Below are 14,181 nucleotides of genomic sequence, written 5' to 3' on the forward strand. Positions count from 1 at the left end.
ATCGTATGTAATTTTATCGTGATAAACGCAGGTGAAGATATGTTTTGAACTACACCATGTGGAGCATTTATTTTTGTTTCGATCTTGTTTTATGTGATATCTTTCTGTCTTTCTTTGATAATGTTTTATTTTAGTCAATTAGTGCACAGGGCCGCGAAACAAAAACAAAATTGCGAGGGGTCCGTCAGACAATTTTTTCGAAAAAGTTTGGGAACCACTGGTGTAGACCTACATCATGATTTTATTTGATTGTATGCTGGAATTGTTATGTGCCATTTCTCCATTTGTCAAATTACAGTGGGCAAATTCCTGTGCTTGAACTGACCAATAATATTTTTTCGAATATAATAGAATGTTCAGTTATGGCCATTTCTGGTTGCCAGGAAAATCTATGAATTTCAATTTATTCAGAAACCTTTCTCTCCCAAGAGCCTGATCATGGGTAGCCACACTCATGGTTAATTATTGCCATATTTCTAAATTCATTAATAAAAGCCAGTAAACTATTTCTTTCATAGGTTTTCTATAATGTCTGTCTACCAACAATGCAATTACAATTAACGACTTCCTAATAGCTGTAATATTTGTTCCACATTAGAAAGTCGTTGAAGGCATATTTGTTCATAACTACATCCTCTAGACCGGTAATATTCAAATAATGCAGTCATAGAAAGTCTTGAAACAAAGGGGTACCCCCAAATCACATTTGTTATTACGAATTCATAATATTAAAATCTGAATTGAGTGGTTCACTGATAGTGATACACTATTTAAATCAACCATGAAATTTGAAGTCTAACCAGAGATTTTTGAAGGTTTGATTTATTAAGGTTTGGGATTTTTGAAAGCTATTTATCAATGATCATTTCAGCTATCTTGTAAAGGCAATTTGTCATTAGTTGTTCATTATTGATTTGCAGTGCAATTAGGAAACAATTCTACCATACTAACTGATGAAAATATGACCTTCTGAATGTGATTTATCATCATTATCATGTCTTTGTCTCCCTGATGGCTAGTTCAGAATTCTCAGACATTATGAATGCAATTTAAAAAAAATTTAGGTCTTTGTCTCCCTGATGGCTAGTTCAGAATTCTCAGACATTATGAATGCAATTTTAAAAAAATTTAGAAATTGAAATATTGGTACAAATCAAAATTCTATAATGCTTGAAAAAAATGACATAGCTCATTTTTACGAGCGTTTATTTAGTCCAAATCATGGATATATTATGATTTTACATGATTCCCATGTTTAAACTGACTGAATGTCTTGTGTGTATAATTTAAATGGATCTGCTTGTCAGAATCATTCTTAAAATAATCCATTAGAAATCTCTTTAGAACAAGATTTTGTAATAAACTACTCATTTATATTTTCGATTTGACTAGCAAGCAGTCTTTCATGAATGAAATAATCTCTTACCTTTCTGTGTTTTTAACATTACTGAATGCATTCTAAAAAGAGTATTTTGAATTATGTTGTAATAATGTAGCTTTTATTTTACATCGCCAGTTTGACATTGACATTATATATTATCGCATAACTTGTGCAATCTAAACTTAAAGATCTGGTATTTTCTTTAAGTCAAGTATACTTGTCTCCATTGAGTACTCTACATGGGGTTTATGTTGAATAAAATACACTACGTAATGCTACGTCAAAAAAGCTTTGTACGTTGAATTAATCGGTTGAACTAGACTAATGGGTGGGGTTTCTTTGATAAAGAATCGTGTCTATGTGTATTTAATGAAGGCATATGGGTTCTTTCAATATAGGTGACCTTATACTGATACATTAGTACATTTGCTTCACATCATTCTGATCATATGTACAATAGATATGCTCTTGCATCATGGGTGTGGTCGTGTAACGCTGTAAAACAACAATATGGGGACACATGTTCAGTTGTGTTTACTTTAAATTTCTCAATATTTGGTTATTATATTGAATACCTATGTTCAATACATCAAGGATAAATCGAGATTGCTCTGTTAAGATTAGCAATTCAATATAATATTTTTAACCATGGTGAGTCTGTGACCACGTTGTGTAGCAAGATTAATTTTATGAGGAAAAGACAGGTTGCTAAGAGTATACTAAATTGTAATGTCTGGATTCCTGGCAGTTTAATAGATTTCATTCTAGCTTTTTTTTTGAACATTCTGAAAAAAATATTTAATACATTCCAAATTGGGGGCAAGTTTATGTGGAAAATCACATATGTTCATGTTGATCACATCTAAAACGACATCTATATATAAATGTCATTGTTTTCTTTGTGTTTTTTGTTTTCAGTTGAGATAACGTACGTTTTAATCTGCTTGTCTGACATCTCGAAATATTTAATTTTCAAATAAAAATATTTTAAAGCACTCCTTGACTTAAAATTATTTTATATCAAGTATAATGAAATTTATATACATTCGAATAATTGATTCGTTTTACATATTTTTGGGTTTAATGCATATCTTCAGAATATAGTGAATTTTAAATCCGTGTTACATTAGTATTTAGATTTGATCACAGAACTAGTGGAACGTTTTCAAAAATATAAAATGAATTGACATTTTAAACTCGAATTGAATTGTATCGAATTGAAGATATTATTTCATATATATTTGATAAAATCTCAGTTCTTCACATTCAAAATCCTCAATTTTCTTTATCAGGTGAAATTCATCCAGAACTGCTATCATTACCTGTCTAAAACCAAGAAACCGATAGTATTGGTGCTGACAAAATGTGACGAACGTGTAGAACCTTATGCGAAAGAGGCAGAGAAATTTGCAAGTTCTCCTGGTGGAAAGAAGGGATGGATTCCTATCGTAGAAACTTCTGCGGAGGAAAATATAAATGTGGAACTTGCTTTTATGGTTCTGGCTCAAATGATTGATAAAGCAAGGTCAAAGACAAAGGTGAGATTTTTATGATAAAACTGGAATTGGGGGAAGGGTTAGATATAATTATGTTGGTATCGCAGATTGAAAATATTTGATTTTGATCCAATGCCCATCACCACACCCAGCAACGAATTGACCAATTGCTCTCAAATATTCAGTACTCAAAGATGGAATAAGTCAGTTGAAAACCTATATTTTCAAATTTCCTTTTTAGTCCTTCAAGACCAAATTTTTTTATCCAAAATTATTATTTCAATCTAAGCATGTTTTATTTCATATTGCTTGTCCACTGTTCTTCTCAGCGAACATTTTACTCTCGGACTTCATCCTACTGGTACCGATGTGCGCTCTTCGCATCCATGTATTTGAGCTTTGCTCTTTTCTTTTTAGAATGTTTCATATGAAGATGCATCAAAGGTACGACAAGATATCTTAGGCCAGGCATCAGAAGATTTGAAAAAACTGCTTTCGGAGGTCGTGAAATCATATCATGAGAATTGGGGAACTGCCAGGAAAAATTTGGAAGATAAGCCAGCATATAAAAGATATGTTGAACTTCTGGGTAAGCTTTCTTCAGTTATTTGACACAAAATTTATATATGGATCACTTGGCTAAATTTTTGTTGGTTGTTATTGTTAAGGTTTGTCTTATTGTTATTGTTGTGAAGAGATCTCTTTTTTCCACAACTAATGTTCCAATCGAACTCAGATATTCAGTTCTTGATAAAAGTGAGAGACTCAGATTGAGGTCACTAGGAGGCTATTTACCTTATTTTTACTCTGAGTTCCATGGATCTGCTATTTCACCAGAAATTTTGCTCGCATTTTAATTGAAGAGAAACAATTTTTTTTTGACTGTCACTTTCTGTCGATCTTTTCAGAAAACTCTAGGGCTGTACCGGCGCAGATGTGATACCATTGTGTCTGCATATTTGAGTAGTGCTTCTGTATATTTGAAATACTGGTTTCATTTCCTAACCATAGAAAAAAGTTTTAAAAAACTTAAATTAAAACAGTATGAATTTCAGAATATGTAACCAAGTGTTCAATTTACAATCTATATATTAATGCAATTTAAGAGTCCAGCTACACACTAACACAAATGTATTTCTGTAACGTTTCGCCCGACCAAAATCAGACTTCCTCAGACAAGCAGTTTACAATGATGAGCAATGACGATTGGATTCCATATATATATTTTAATTTCCACATTTCATTTTGAAGGTAAAAACTTTGCATCAAAAATTTTCCGCAAACACGTCAATAGACTGCGAGATGAATACAGAATGTCAATGCAAAACGATTATTTGAGATATTTGTCAAGAGCTTTTCGTATGATTCTACCAGATCTATCATTACTCGGTGCTACATGGCAGGATACAATTTCCATTATGACAAAACAACCCACTTTTAACAGGTATTTGAGTTCAATTGTAATGATTTTATTACAATTTTATTTTATTTCAACATGAAATCAAGGCCTGAGATTCATTGATACTGACTTATCATTCTTTTTTGAAAATTTCAGTTGCAAATAAATATTTTTAGCACTTTGAAATATTAAAATTTTGAAAACAGAGGATAATTGATCAAAAATATGACCGTGAAAGTGGTAGTAACGGTACCACAATATTTGTTGGGCACTTGCAGCCAATAGTACCATTTAAAAAAAAAAGGTGAATTAACGAGCACTAGGATGCCAATTTAAAAACAAACAGTATAAATAAAATTTTGCTGAAACAATCATTTATCCACCTAATTAGTTATGAGTCCATTCTTTGAACCATGGTTGCAGAAAAATTTATCTCTGGAAAATTTTACAAATTCATGCTATTTTGAAAGGGTGCTTCTGAAGGGGTTTCATAATATATTTTCAGTGATAAATATTTTGGATAAGGAGTAGTTTTGGCTTATACGTTATATTGCAAGAAACAAACAGATCAATTTATACTATCAAAAACTTAATTTCTATATAGCATTTTGTTGCATGTTATTTAGATAAAGATTTTTTCCTTTGGACCCAAGCAATCAGAAGTTTTTTCAGTACGATATAAACAGCATTTATTTTCTCCTATTTGATGTAGGAATTCATTCCTTCACCAAACTGTCTTAAAATTGTTATAAATTGTTTTTCTTGTCGGTATGCATCATTGATCATTATTATCTATGGTTGAATGGCTGTACTTTTAGTTTTATGATAAATAGTTTTCGTTAATAGCTTATAGATGAAACAGTTCATATAATTGCAGGAAGAAAGCATATTTACGTGATTTTTTTTGTGTATGGAAATGGAAATTTTTCAAAGTAATTCCCATGCTATTCCGCAGATCATGAAATTAGACAATTGTCGAACTAGGAAAAGGCTGAAATTAATCACTATTGCACCTTTTGATCAAAACCAACCATTTCTGTTAAGTTCAACTTGAAACTTCCAACAAATCTTTTTCGAATCCTTTATAAAAATATTGGCGATTTAGATTTAGCATTTTATATATAAAATCTGTTATTATGTACTGTGAAATTTGATAATATACTTTCACTGTGTAAATATAACCTCAACTAAAGTGTAAATTTAAATTTCTAAATCATCTACTCACATATATACATATGCGAAAGAATAATTGCGTACAATGTAGAAGAACATCTGCCTGTCCACAAGATAAAACATTGATGGATTCTCGAAGGATCTCAATACTTGAGATAACACCAAACCAATAAATAAATGTATCACTGACCTAGTAAAATTGTATACAAAGGATTTTTGATGGATGTAAATAAGTATAAGCTAGACTGTACTTAATCTATTATATGGCATCAAAAGATTTTTTTTCATAATATTGTCATAATCGATTTCATTAATAATAAAAGATTTTTATTACTATTTTCAGCTGGTTTATACAACTGGAAGGTAGCGCTACACCATGGTATGAAAATGATCATGTAAATTCACTAGAAGATAGAAGAATACCTTTAGAATTGTTACGAACAGTGGATGCAGAGAATGCGTATCTAAATCATAGAAGAGAATTGGAATTAAAACAACATAGGCACGACATGAAACTCGCTTTCAAAGAAACATTGCTAAAATCTCCACAGGTAAGAGCTTCAGTATAATATTGGCTTGGTGTTGTAACTTTTTTTCTGATACCGCGAGCCTAATTATATGTTGTTGATATATAAATGTCCGAATTGTCTGTCTGAAACAATTCCAAATTTATGATACTTTGAAATTGGGTTTTGATTATTCAAATAAATTGTATCGTTTTTGTGTTTATGAAATTTGGTATTTTTTGCTGTGAAAATAATTTTAATACCAAATTTACTAATACAGTTAATGTTTAAAATGCATCATTATCCTCCTACAGTGTAAAATTATAATCCTTCGAATTATTTGAGTCAAAATAGAAAATAATTGCTAGGCAAAGTTTTGAAATATTTGCATTGGATTTGATCATCCTTGGGGATAAACCATAATTTTAAATTTAAAGATTATGTGTTTAGAATTTTCATATGCAGATGACTTAGGTTTCTAATTATGTCTGGATGATTGTACTTATATAGCAATGACATGTTTGTTTTTATATAAATTATAATTAAAAGCTAATAATTATGGGTCTGCCATGATGTCCGCAATCTTAAACTTCTTAACTGACTAAGAGGCTTTATGGAGTAAAATAAATGTAATGATACTTTTTCATCACTACGATCAGGGTTGTTTGAAATGAATCGAATATTAGAGTACATTTGAAGTTGGATATAATCAATTCTTATTTTTAGGAGATATCTTACAGTATTTTAATTTGAAAATTTAACATTATAAGTCTCTATTATCTGATGCTCAAGAAAATGCCAAATGAATGTTCATGAATTATTTTTTCAAAAAGAATAAGATAACATTGTGGTACAGATACCTTTTTATGTTAAATTATGCAACACATGCCTAACTACTGCCACATTCCCACTGCCTTTGTGTGTTAGTGGATTTTTATGCACTGACTGTAGGAAGAATCAAAACGACTTTCAAAAATTTTCTAAAAATATGATGCAAGACTCTCAACCACAAACTTGGTAATTTTGTCAAATTCATAAACTCAAATAAATTTAGCTTTTCTAGCAATGTTTATTATACCCGAATTGAAATACAAAATTCTGTAATGTTCAAAAATATTGGTGACATTCTCACCACAAATGTGTTGCATATCCTTGCACGCTCATTCTTTAATTATTCATGATGTATCACCAGCTTGCCAATACAATAATTCTTGTCTTATCAACTACAAGTGTAATGATTTATTGTGGAATGAATAATTAATCACACATTACTTCATTCTCTGGAAGTAACATAATGCAGTTCAAGAATACTAAACTGTCTCAGCAAGTCAAAATATATAAATACCCTGAGAAAATAAGTAAATTGCTAGCATGAATTCTCTTAAAAAAGGGTTACTTTCTAATTGTGACAATAAATTATTGTGTTGTAGGCTATTCATAATTGCTGACAACATGATATATGAGATATTTAATGCTCATCCACCCAAAAACAAAGAAAATTAGTTAATGTAATTTTGATTAAGATATTTACAAGAATCCATAGTCAATATGTCAAATCTATTTCATTTTTCAAATAACTTCGCTTTTTAATTCACACCAGGTGACTCCAGGATGCGAGTGGGGCGATGTTGTTCGATATTTCAGGCAATATGATTTTATTAGCGAATTAACAGAAGCCGAAGTTTCAACTATTTATGAGCAATTCCAGGTTTGTGGATTGTTGCTGCATCTGTTTTCCTAAGACCTAAACGTTTTTTCAAATGTGACCTGATTTGAAATAAGTTGAATTTATCATTGTCTATCAACCCGATATGCAGTTAAATGCGGTTAAGATCGAATTAAACATGCTTCAACAACCAAAACAGTTTCATTTCGTGGATATTTATTTGAATGGAAGGTTTGTATGTATTCTCTTCAAATGAGGCTCCAATCAAGAAGTCATCGATGCCTGAGGAGAATAAGAATCTTTTTTTCTTTCACCAAAGCCCGCTCATTTTTATTATGGCCTAGGTAAGGGGCATCTGAGTTTGACCGAAGAGCGAGTTCCAATTCACCAACTGTGTAATCTTGATGGTTAACCTGAACCACTTCTCTGCCATGTTTTTGACACATGCATTGACTAAATTTATTACCTCCATTCTTTTTTTATGTAAGGATTATATTATCTGACATATTCTGTGAAGAAATCTTTGCCTTTCCTGCACCGGGTCATTTTTCCCACGGCAGAAAAATGTTAATTTTGTATTGGCATTTAACAAATATCTTATATATATATTAGTTATTTCAACAATCTATTAACAAATATTTAACACACAATTTCAGGCTGATATCACAACGAAAGCAAAATTGGATTTCCAAGAACTTCTTTATGAAAAAGCTGAAGTTTTTGTTGGAGCAACACACATGGGTATTCATGATGCACTGGGAATTGACAAAAGGTCTGCTATCACTTTAATTGTTTAGTATATGGAAATTTGAATTACAGTTTATAGCAGTGGCTCTTAAGTCATATTTTTCTTTCCATGCATTGGGATTTGTATTACTTATAGCGAGAGTGTCGTGAGTTTGAAATGTTTGGTAACCTTCGACTTAGAAAATGAAAACTGTCATATTTGCAACTAGAAAAAATATTTCATCTTGTAAAAATATATCAATATATACATTATTTTTGATGTATTAGCATATCTTCATCTCACGATTGTCTTTTACTCGACTCATGTAGATACTCGGACTGAATGAGAAGCTGTAGTTATATTATTGATTCGTTTTGTTAGTTTTTCTCATCTAGAAGGTCCTATCCTACTATACCAGTAGTGAGTATTTGTTACTGCTTGTTATTAAATCATTTTTTTATATATCAACAGATATGTTGCCATGGACAGACTTCTAAAAGATCGGGATGATATTTTGAACAGACATATCTCTAGCATGTTGTATCCTAATCAAGATGAATGGGGACATAGATGTTTAGAGGTATATATCACTTTATTCACATTTTTTTTTTGTAGCTAGTGGAGACATATTACTAGCCATTATTCATTCTTTACAAAAAATAGATCTCAATAAATTAAAATATAATATGTTTTTTATATGACACTCTTTCATGCGCTTCACTTCAAAAGCTAGATACAATCAGCTACTTTACGCATAGGATGTTACTGTTTTTGGAATGACTGGAATCTTCCCGGTTCTGCATTGCCTAACCAATTCATCACACCTTGAGTAAGATGATGTTAGCTGGTCTGCAACCTGCCTTACCATTTAATTCCGTCATTGAATGGTAATAAGACTGACTAGTATGTTTACTAGTATTTGCTAGTATGTTGTAATGTGATTACTGATCAGTATTAAACCGAATTGAGCATTGAGCAGGTCGAAAAAAAAAAGAAATTTATCAAAAAAATTTTATGTGGAAAGACTAAATGAATCATTTTATCAACCGTGATTTATTAGCCTTTTATCATACATTAGCTATTGTATTCTTTTATTTCAGAACGGAGTAGTTTCTACTAATCTATAGTTATAAATGTTTTCCCAATCCACTCCTTTTTTATCTACGTTTTCGTTTTGAATAACTGAGTAAAAAATGTTTATTTCAGCGTCTCGTCTCTCAAATTAAGAAGACAAAACCAAGAGACAAGCCATTGCCAAGCAGCAAATGGCAATTGAAACCTGATTCAAAAACCTTGAACGTTGTGTTGCTTGGTGCTGATGGATTATCAAGAGAATTAGCTAACGAAATTACGGTAAGTTGGGAATTGCCTTACAATGGGTTTAGAACAGACAGATGCAATATATTTTCATGGTCTGTTAGAGACTTGGTAGCATTCTAAAAAATGATGCATATAAAAAGAAATCTCTCTATTCCGGCATCATGTCTGCTGTTGTAAGTATGTTATTTCGAAACTTACGCTTCAAGACAAAATTCAGGAATCAGCTTACAGTTGAGCACTTGCCAGCTCAACTCTGAGTTGCTATAAAGCAATGACACACGCCCTTGGGTCAGAATGTCCAGGAAATTAAATGCGCAGGCTTGAAACTTGAAAAAAAAATTTAATGGTTTTTCAACATTTTTATTCTCTTTTGTTCTGAACGAGGCTCTTTACAAACAGCGACTGCAAGTGAGGAGCTAAAGTCGGGAAAGGCTCTAAACCTCCCATTTCAACACTGCCTGCTCAGTTTATTGTACAGTGGTGAGGTGGTGAACTTTGAGTCCACCATCAAGTCTAACTTTTTGACCACTAGACCACCACACCATGATGATATTTTGCTTATTTCTTTTGAAATCAAGGATTTCTGAATACGTATTTGCTTGAATATTGTCATCTCTATGTATGAAGCACTAGAGATTACCCAATTTCAAAATTTTCTTTAGAAATAGGCTAATTGTTATTCTTTCTTATTCATATTTTTCAGAAATTTTTAATAACAATACTTTTTTCAGGTTCAATCATCAGAGGATGCCTATACATTGGATGGATGTATTCACAGCCTTAGATTGAGATGTATCGACGGCGACGTCCGTAGCCCGAGAAATTCTTTCAAAACGTCTGAGTTTTCACCACATGGATGTATTGCTGTGTATTCCTCTCTAGAATCTCTACAGTACGTTTCAATTTTTCTTGAAACGATCTACAATTTTGCTCCGAATAAGGTTCTAGGCAAGTTAGGACTGATGTTTAGGGAGTTATCTATCTATCTAGTTATTTCCTATGTAGCCTGTCCATATATTGTATACTGCGTGTGGCCGGACCATTTCAACCTACAATGTTAGCAAAGTCAAGACCATTACCAAAGTGGAAAATTTGTTTCAAATTATTGGCATTGATTTTGTTTGTTGATATAATAGTTATGGTTATAGTAGGTAGTAGTGACTCGGAAGACACAAAGAATGTCAGGGATTTAAATAAGTAGTATAGAAATAATTTTCACTATACCTACTGAGTTGATTTCCCAGTTTGTCAAAATATTATTGGTGCTCCCGAAGTATGCGAACCAAGATGGCGGACATCGGAACGTAACATGGGTAACAGGTTAGGGTTAGGCGATAATTTCTTTCCAATTTTCCTTATTTTAGTCCTATTATCAGTTCGAAGACTAGCCAAGAGCCTCTCGTGGTATTTATACCTAAAATTATGGCCCAACTCTAACCTAGTACACATATTACATTCCGATGTCCGCCATCTTGGTTCGCATACTTCGAGAGCCCCATATTATTACTTCACGGCTTATCATTTTGAGCTTCTTGAAATTTTTGGAAAGATATCTAGCATATCAGTCTCATCATATTCGATATTAACAATCTTTTTGTGTTACCTTTTATAATTCTAAATGAAACATTGTTTTTGCACTTTTTCATGCATGTCTTATTTAAAACATGTGTGATTTACTTCATATTATTTTTCAAGTGGTTAGCAAATATTAATAAATAATATCTATTCACCCAAAAAAGTCTTTGAGCTCCTAATTTTAACAAGTGTTAATATAACAAATATATTGTTTTCATTTTTTTTTCAGATATGTCCAAAAAAGTCTTGAACAGACAGTGATGCAGCCATCTGATGGATCTTTATTGATTTCGCCACCTTTTCAAGGTCTTCCCGTGTCTATCCTACTTGCTAGTCAGGCTGGATCAAACCAAGAGGTAATTTGATCATAAATATCTCACTCGAGTATTGTGTGTCGATGTGTTTATGTAGGATATTATAATTTTTATGAAATAAAATTCAGTTTATACATTTTTCAATTGTTCTTCTCCATACATACATGGTTTATATGATAATCCAGGATGAAAATTTTACTAATTGCAAATTCGTGCTCACACACTCAGTGGTAAAAGAGATTGATCTCTGAGCTATTGTTATGACCATGGTTCTCAATGTGCTTTATATGGAGTCCCAGGGCTTCGTGGGAGAAACTCAGGGGTCTGTGAGCTTTCGTTTACTTAAGGAACTTTCGTTATGTAACGATGTGTTTTTTGTTTCTATTATTTAAATTCTATTTTGGGGCTTCATAAATAATTGTCAACTTTTTCACAAGCTCCGTAACACTAAAAGTTCAAGAACCCCTTTTATAGGCGACTGACCTCCAGATACTGAAACTATGTAAAATAAAAAATGATTGATTTCAAATGTATTCTTATCCTTCTTTCTCAGGTCACTAAACTTCGCAGCGAAGGTGAAAACCTAGCGGCAGTCCTTGGATGTCCTTTTATCGATGTAATGGAACCAGAATACGCTTACAATCGTAGATTTCATGAGTCTCAAATCAGACGAGCCATGAGATCATTAATCAACGGAATCAAAGAACGAGCAGGAAGCAGCAGAAATTCCAGGACCGTCATAGAAATATGTGAAGACAATATTGATCCTGATATAAGAATTGTAGCTTGTACAATGGCTGGTACGGATTTTATTGAACTTGTTTGATGAAGCTTATGAATAAGAAAATTTAGAATTTCTTGCTACATACTTACCTGCAAAAAATCCTCTGTAGATGTTAAAAAAATGTAACTTGTATTAGAAATGGTTCCATTACATTTGAACCCACGTAAATTTGAATCCACGTGCATTTGAACCCACGACAGTTGCACCTATGGAAATTTTGAATTTTACGAATATTTGAACTCATACTAACCCTAACCCATGGATTTTAGCACCCTCATATAGATTGAACTCGCGGATATACGGGTGCAAATGTATGGGTACAAATGTACGTTCATCATTATTAATATTAGAAATCTTGAGATCCAAAATTATAGCTTATTATTTTAACTTCTACCAGCTTAGCAATGGAGTCATACTTAATTATGGCATATGTCATCATCATATGTCATCAACTGATTTTTTTGAGTATAAAGTACTAAAAACAACAAGAATTTAGGATTTTGGGGTTAAAAAACAGTTTAATATTCATTGATCTTTTATTGAAGGAAAAATTCTGGAATAGCTTATTATACTTTTTGGTGTTCTGCACAATATAATCTTTGCAGTTGATTAAAAAGTAATCATTTTTTGTATTTCATATTTTTTCAGATGACCGTACCGGTGCTGACATTGCCCTTTTACCTTTACTAAATCATTCTTCGTGCAAAATCATGCCGCCTAACGAAGACGATAAAGACAAAGACGCGTCTTCAACTGCTAGCGATGATCGAGAAGACGCAATCGAAGTTGGAGATTCCCTCGTCGTCGAAACGTATCTCGGAAATCAACGTCGTAGGATCCATATTACAATGACTTCCTACCAGAGTGCAAGACATCTTTTAAACAGAAGACAAACTGTGCATGGATTTTTACTGCTGTTTGATACAGGAAGACCGGCTTCATTTTCTGTTATGAAGGTAAATATTTCAGTGTTATATGGAGAATTTTTGGTACTCCAGAAATATGTGCACCAAGATGATGCACAACCGGAACCCTAAGCTGGTACACATACTATGTTCAGGTTGTGCGCCATCTTGATGTTGGCATCGCAGGTTAAGATCATTGCTTCAAACACCTAAGGCAGTGGTTCCCAAACCGCGAATAATTTCGGGCTTGGTAATGACTAATGATTCAATATGTCCCGTCGAACTTGAGTAAAATAGCATAACACTTTTTTTTCTTTGCATTCTATCACCGCCAATTGTTTCGTCATTATCACAGTTTGAGCATTTGTATACCTAATTATAACAATTTGATATCAATCTTTAACAGATTATCCATCAGTTTCACTGATAAATAATAATAACCTAGTTAGGGGTTGCATGTCCGAAGCCAGCATTATGTTTCCAGTTTGGCCCACCAATAGCCAATGGATGCGTACCACTTCACCCATGGTATAAGAAATCATATGAGCTTTCAATATTTTTTTCCATCCTTCTATTTATATAGGTTTTTGCCGAATACACTGTCAGTGCCTATCCAATCCAAATAGTATGTATGTCATCCAAATCGAAAGATTCGTTTTCGAGCAGTTTTTTCCGCGACCAAGAAACTCAAAAAATTGTCATTGAGGCCAACAAACTTGCTGATAAGTTACAGGTAAATATACTCAAGAATTTATAGTTGCGGAATCGTTCCTATGTTATTGATATCTGATTATATTGATATTGTTATGTCTGTTTTTTAATTTTTTATTAAATATTTTACTTTCAATGAGCACAGCTAAAATTTTATCTAGTAATTCAATATCACAGTTTGTTTACTTTTTGCATTCTCCAATTCTCCAAGTGAAAATCATGGT

At 32.4% G+C, this 14,181-nt stretch overlaps 1 protein-coding gene across 1 annotated transcript in view; it reads left to right on the forward strand.

Annotated features, from left to right (window-relative positions):
- LOC120331400 (rho GTPase-activating protein 5-like) overlaps positions 1 to 14,181 on the forward strand; it is a 55,619-nt gene that overhangs the window by 13,809 nt on the left and 27,629 nt on the right. The window contains exons 5-17 of the mRNA XM_078114060.1: positions 2,674 to 2,919; positions 3,295 to 3,466; positions 4,129 to 4,321; positions 5,793 to 6,000; positions 7,556 to 7,663; positions 8,278 to 8,393; positions 8,820 to 8,928; positions 9,555 to 9,701; positions 10,400 to 10,560; positions 11,473 to 11,599; positions 12,111 to 12,357; positions 12,990 to 13,297; positions 13,830 to 13,979. Of these exons, the coding sequence (XP_077970186.1) occupies positions 2,674 to 2,919; positions 3,295 to 3,466; positions 4,129 to 4,321; positions 5,793 to 6,000; positions 7,556 to 7,663; positions 8,278 to 8,393; positions 8,820 to 8,928; positions 9,555 to 9,701; positions 10,400 to 10,560; positions 11,473 to 11,599; positions 12,111 to 12,357; positions 12,990 to 13,297; positions 13,830 to 13,979 (2,292 nt within the window). The remainder of the gene's footprint in view (positions 1 to 2,673; positions 2,920 to 3,294; positions 3,467 to 4,128; positions 4,322 to 5,792; positions 6,001 to 7,555; positions 7,664 to 8,277; positions 8,394 to 8,819; positions 8,929 to 9,554; positions 9,702 to 10,399; positions 10,561 to 11,472; positions 11,600 to 12,110; positions 12,358 to 12,989; positions 13,298 to 13,829; positions 13,980 to 14,181) is intronic.

This window comes from Styela clava, chromosome 6, assembly GCF_964204865.1.
Source record: "Styela clava chromosome 6, kaStyClav1.hap1.2, whole genome shotgun sequence".
Classification (NCBI taxonomy): Eukaryota; Metazoa; Chordata; class Ascidiacea; order Stolidobranchia; family Styelidae; genus Styela; species Styela clava.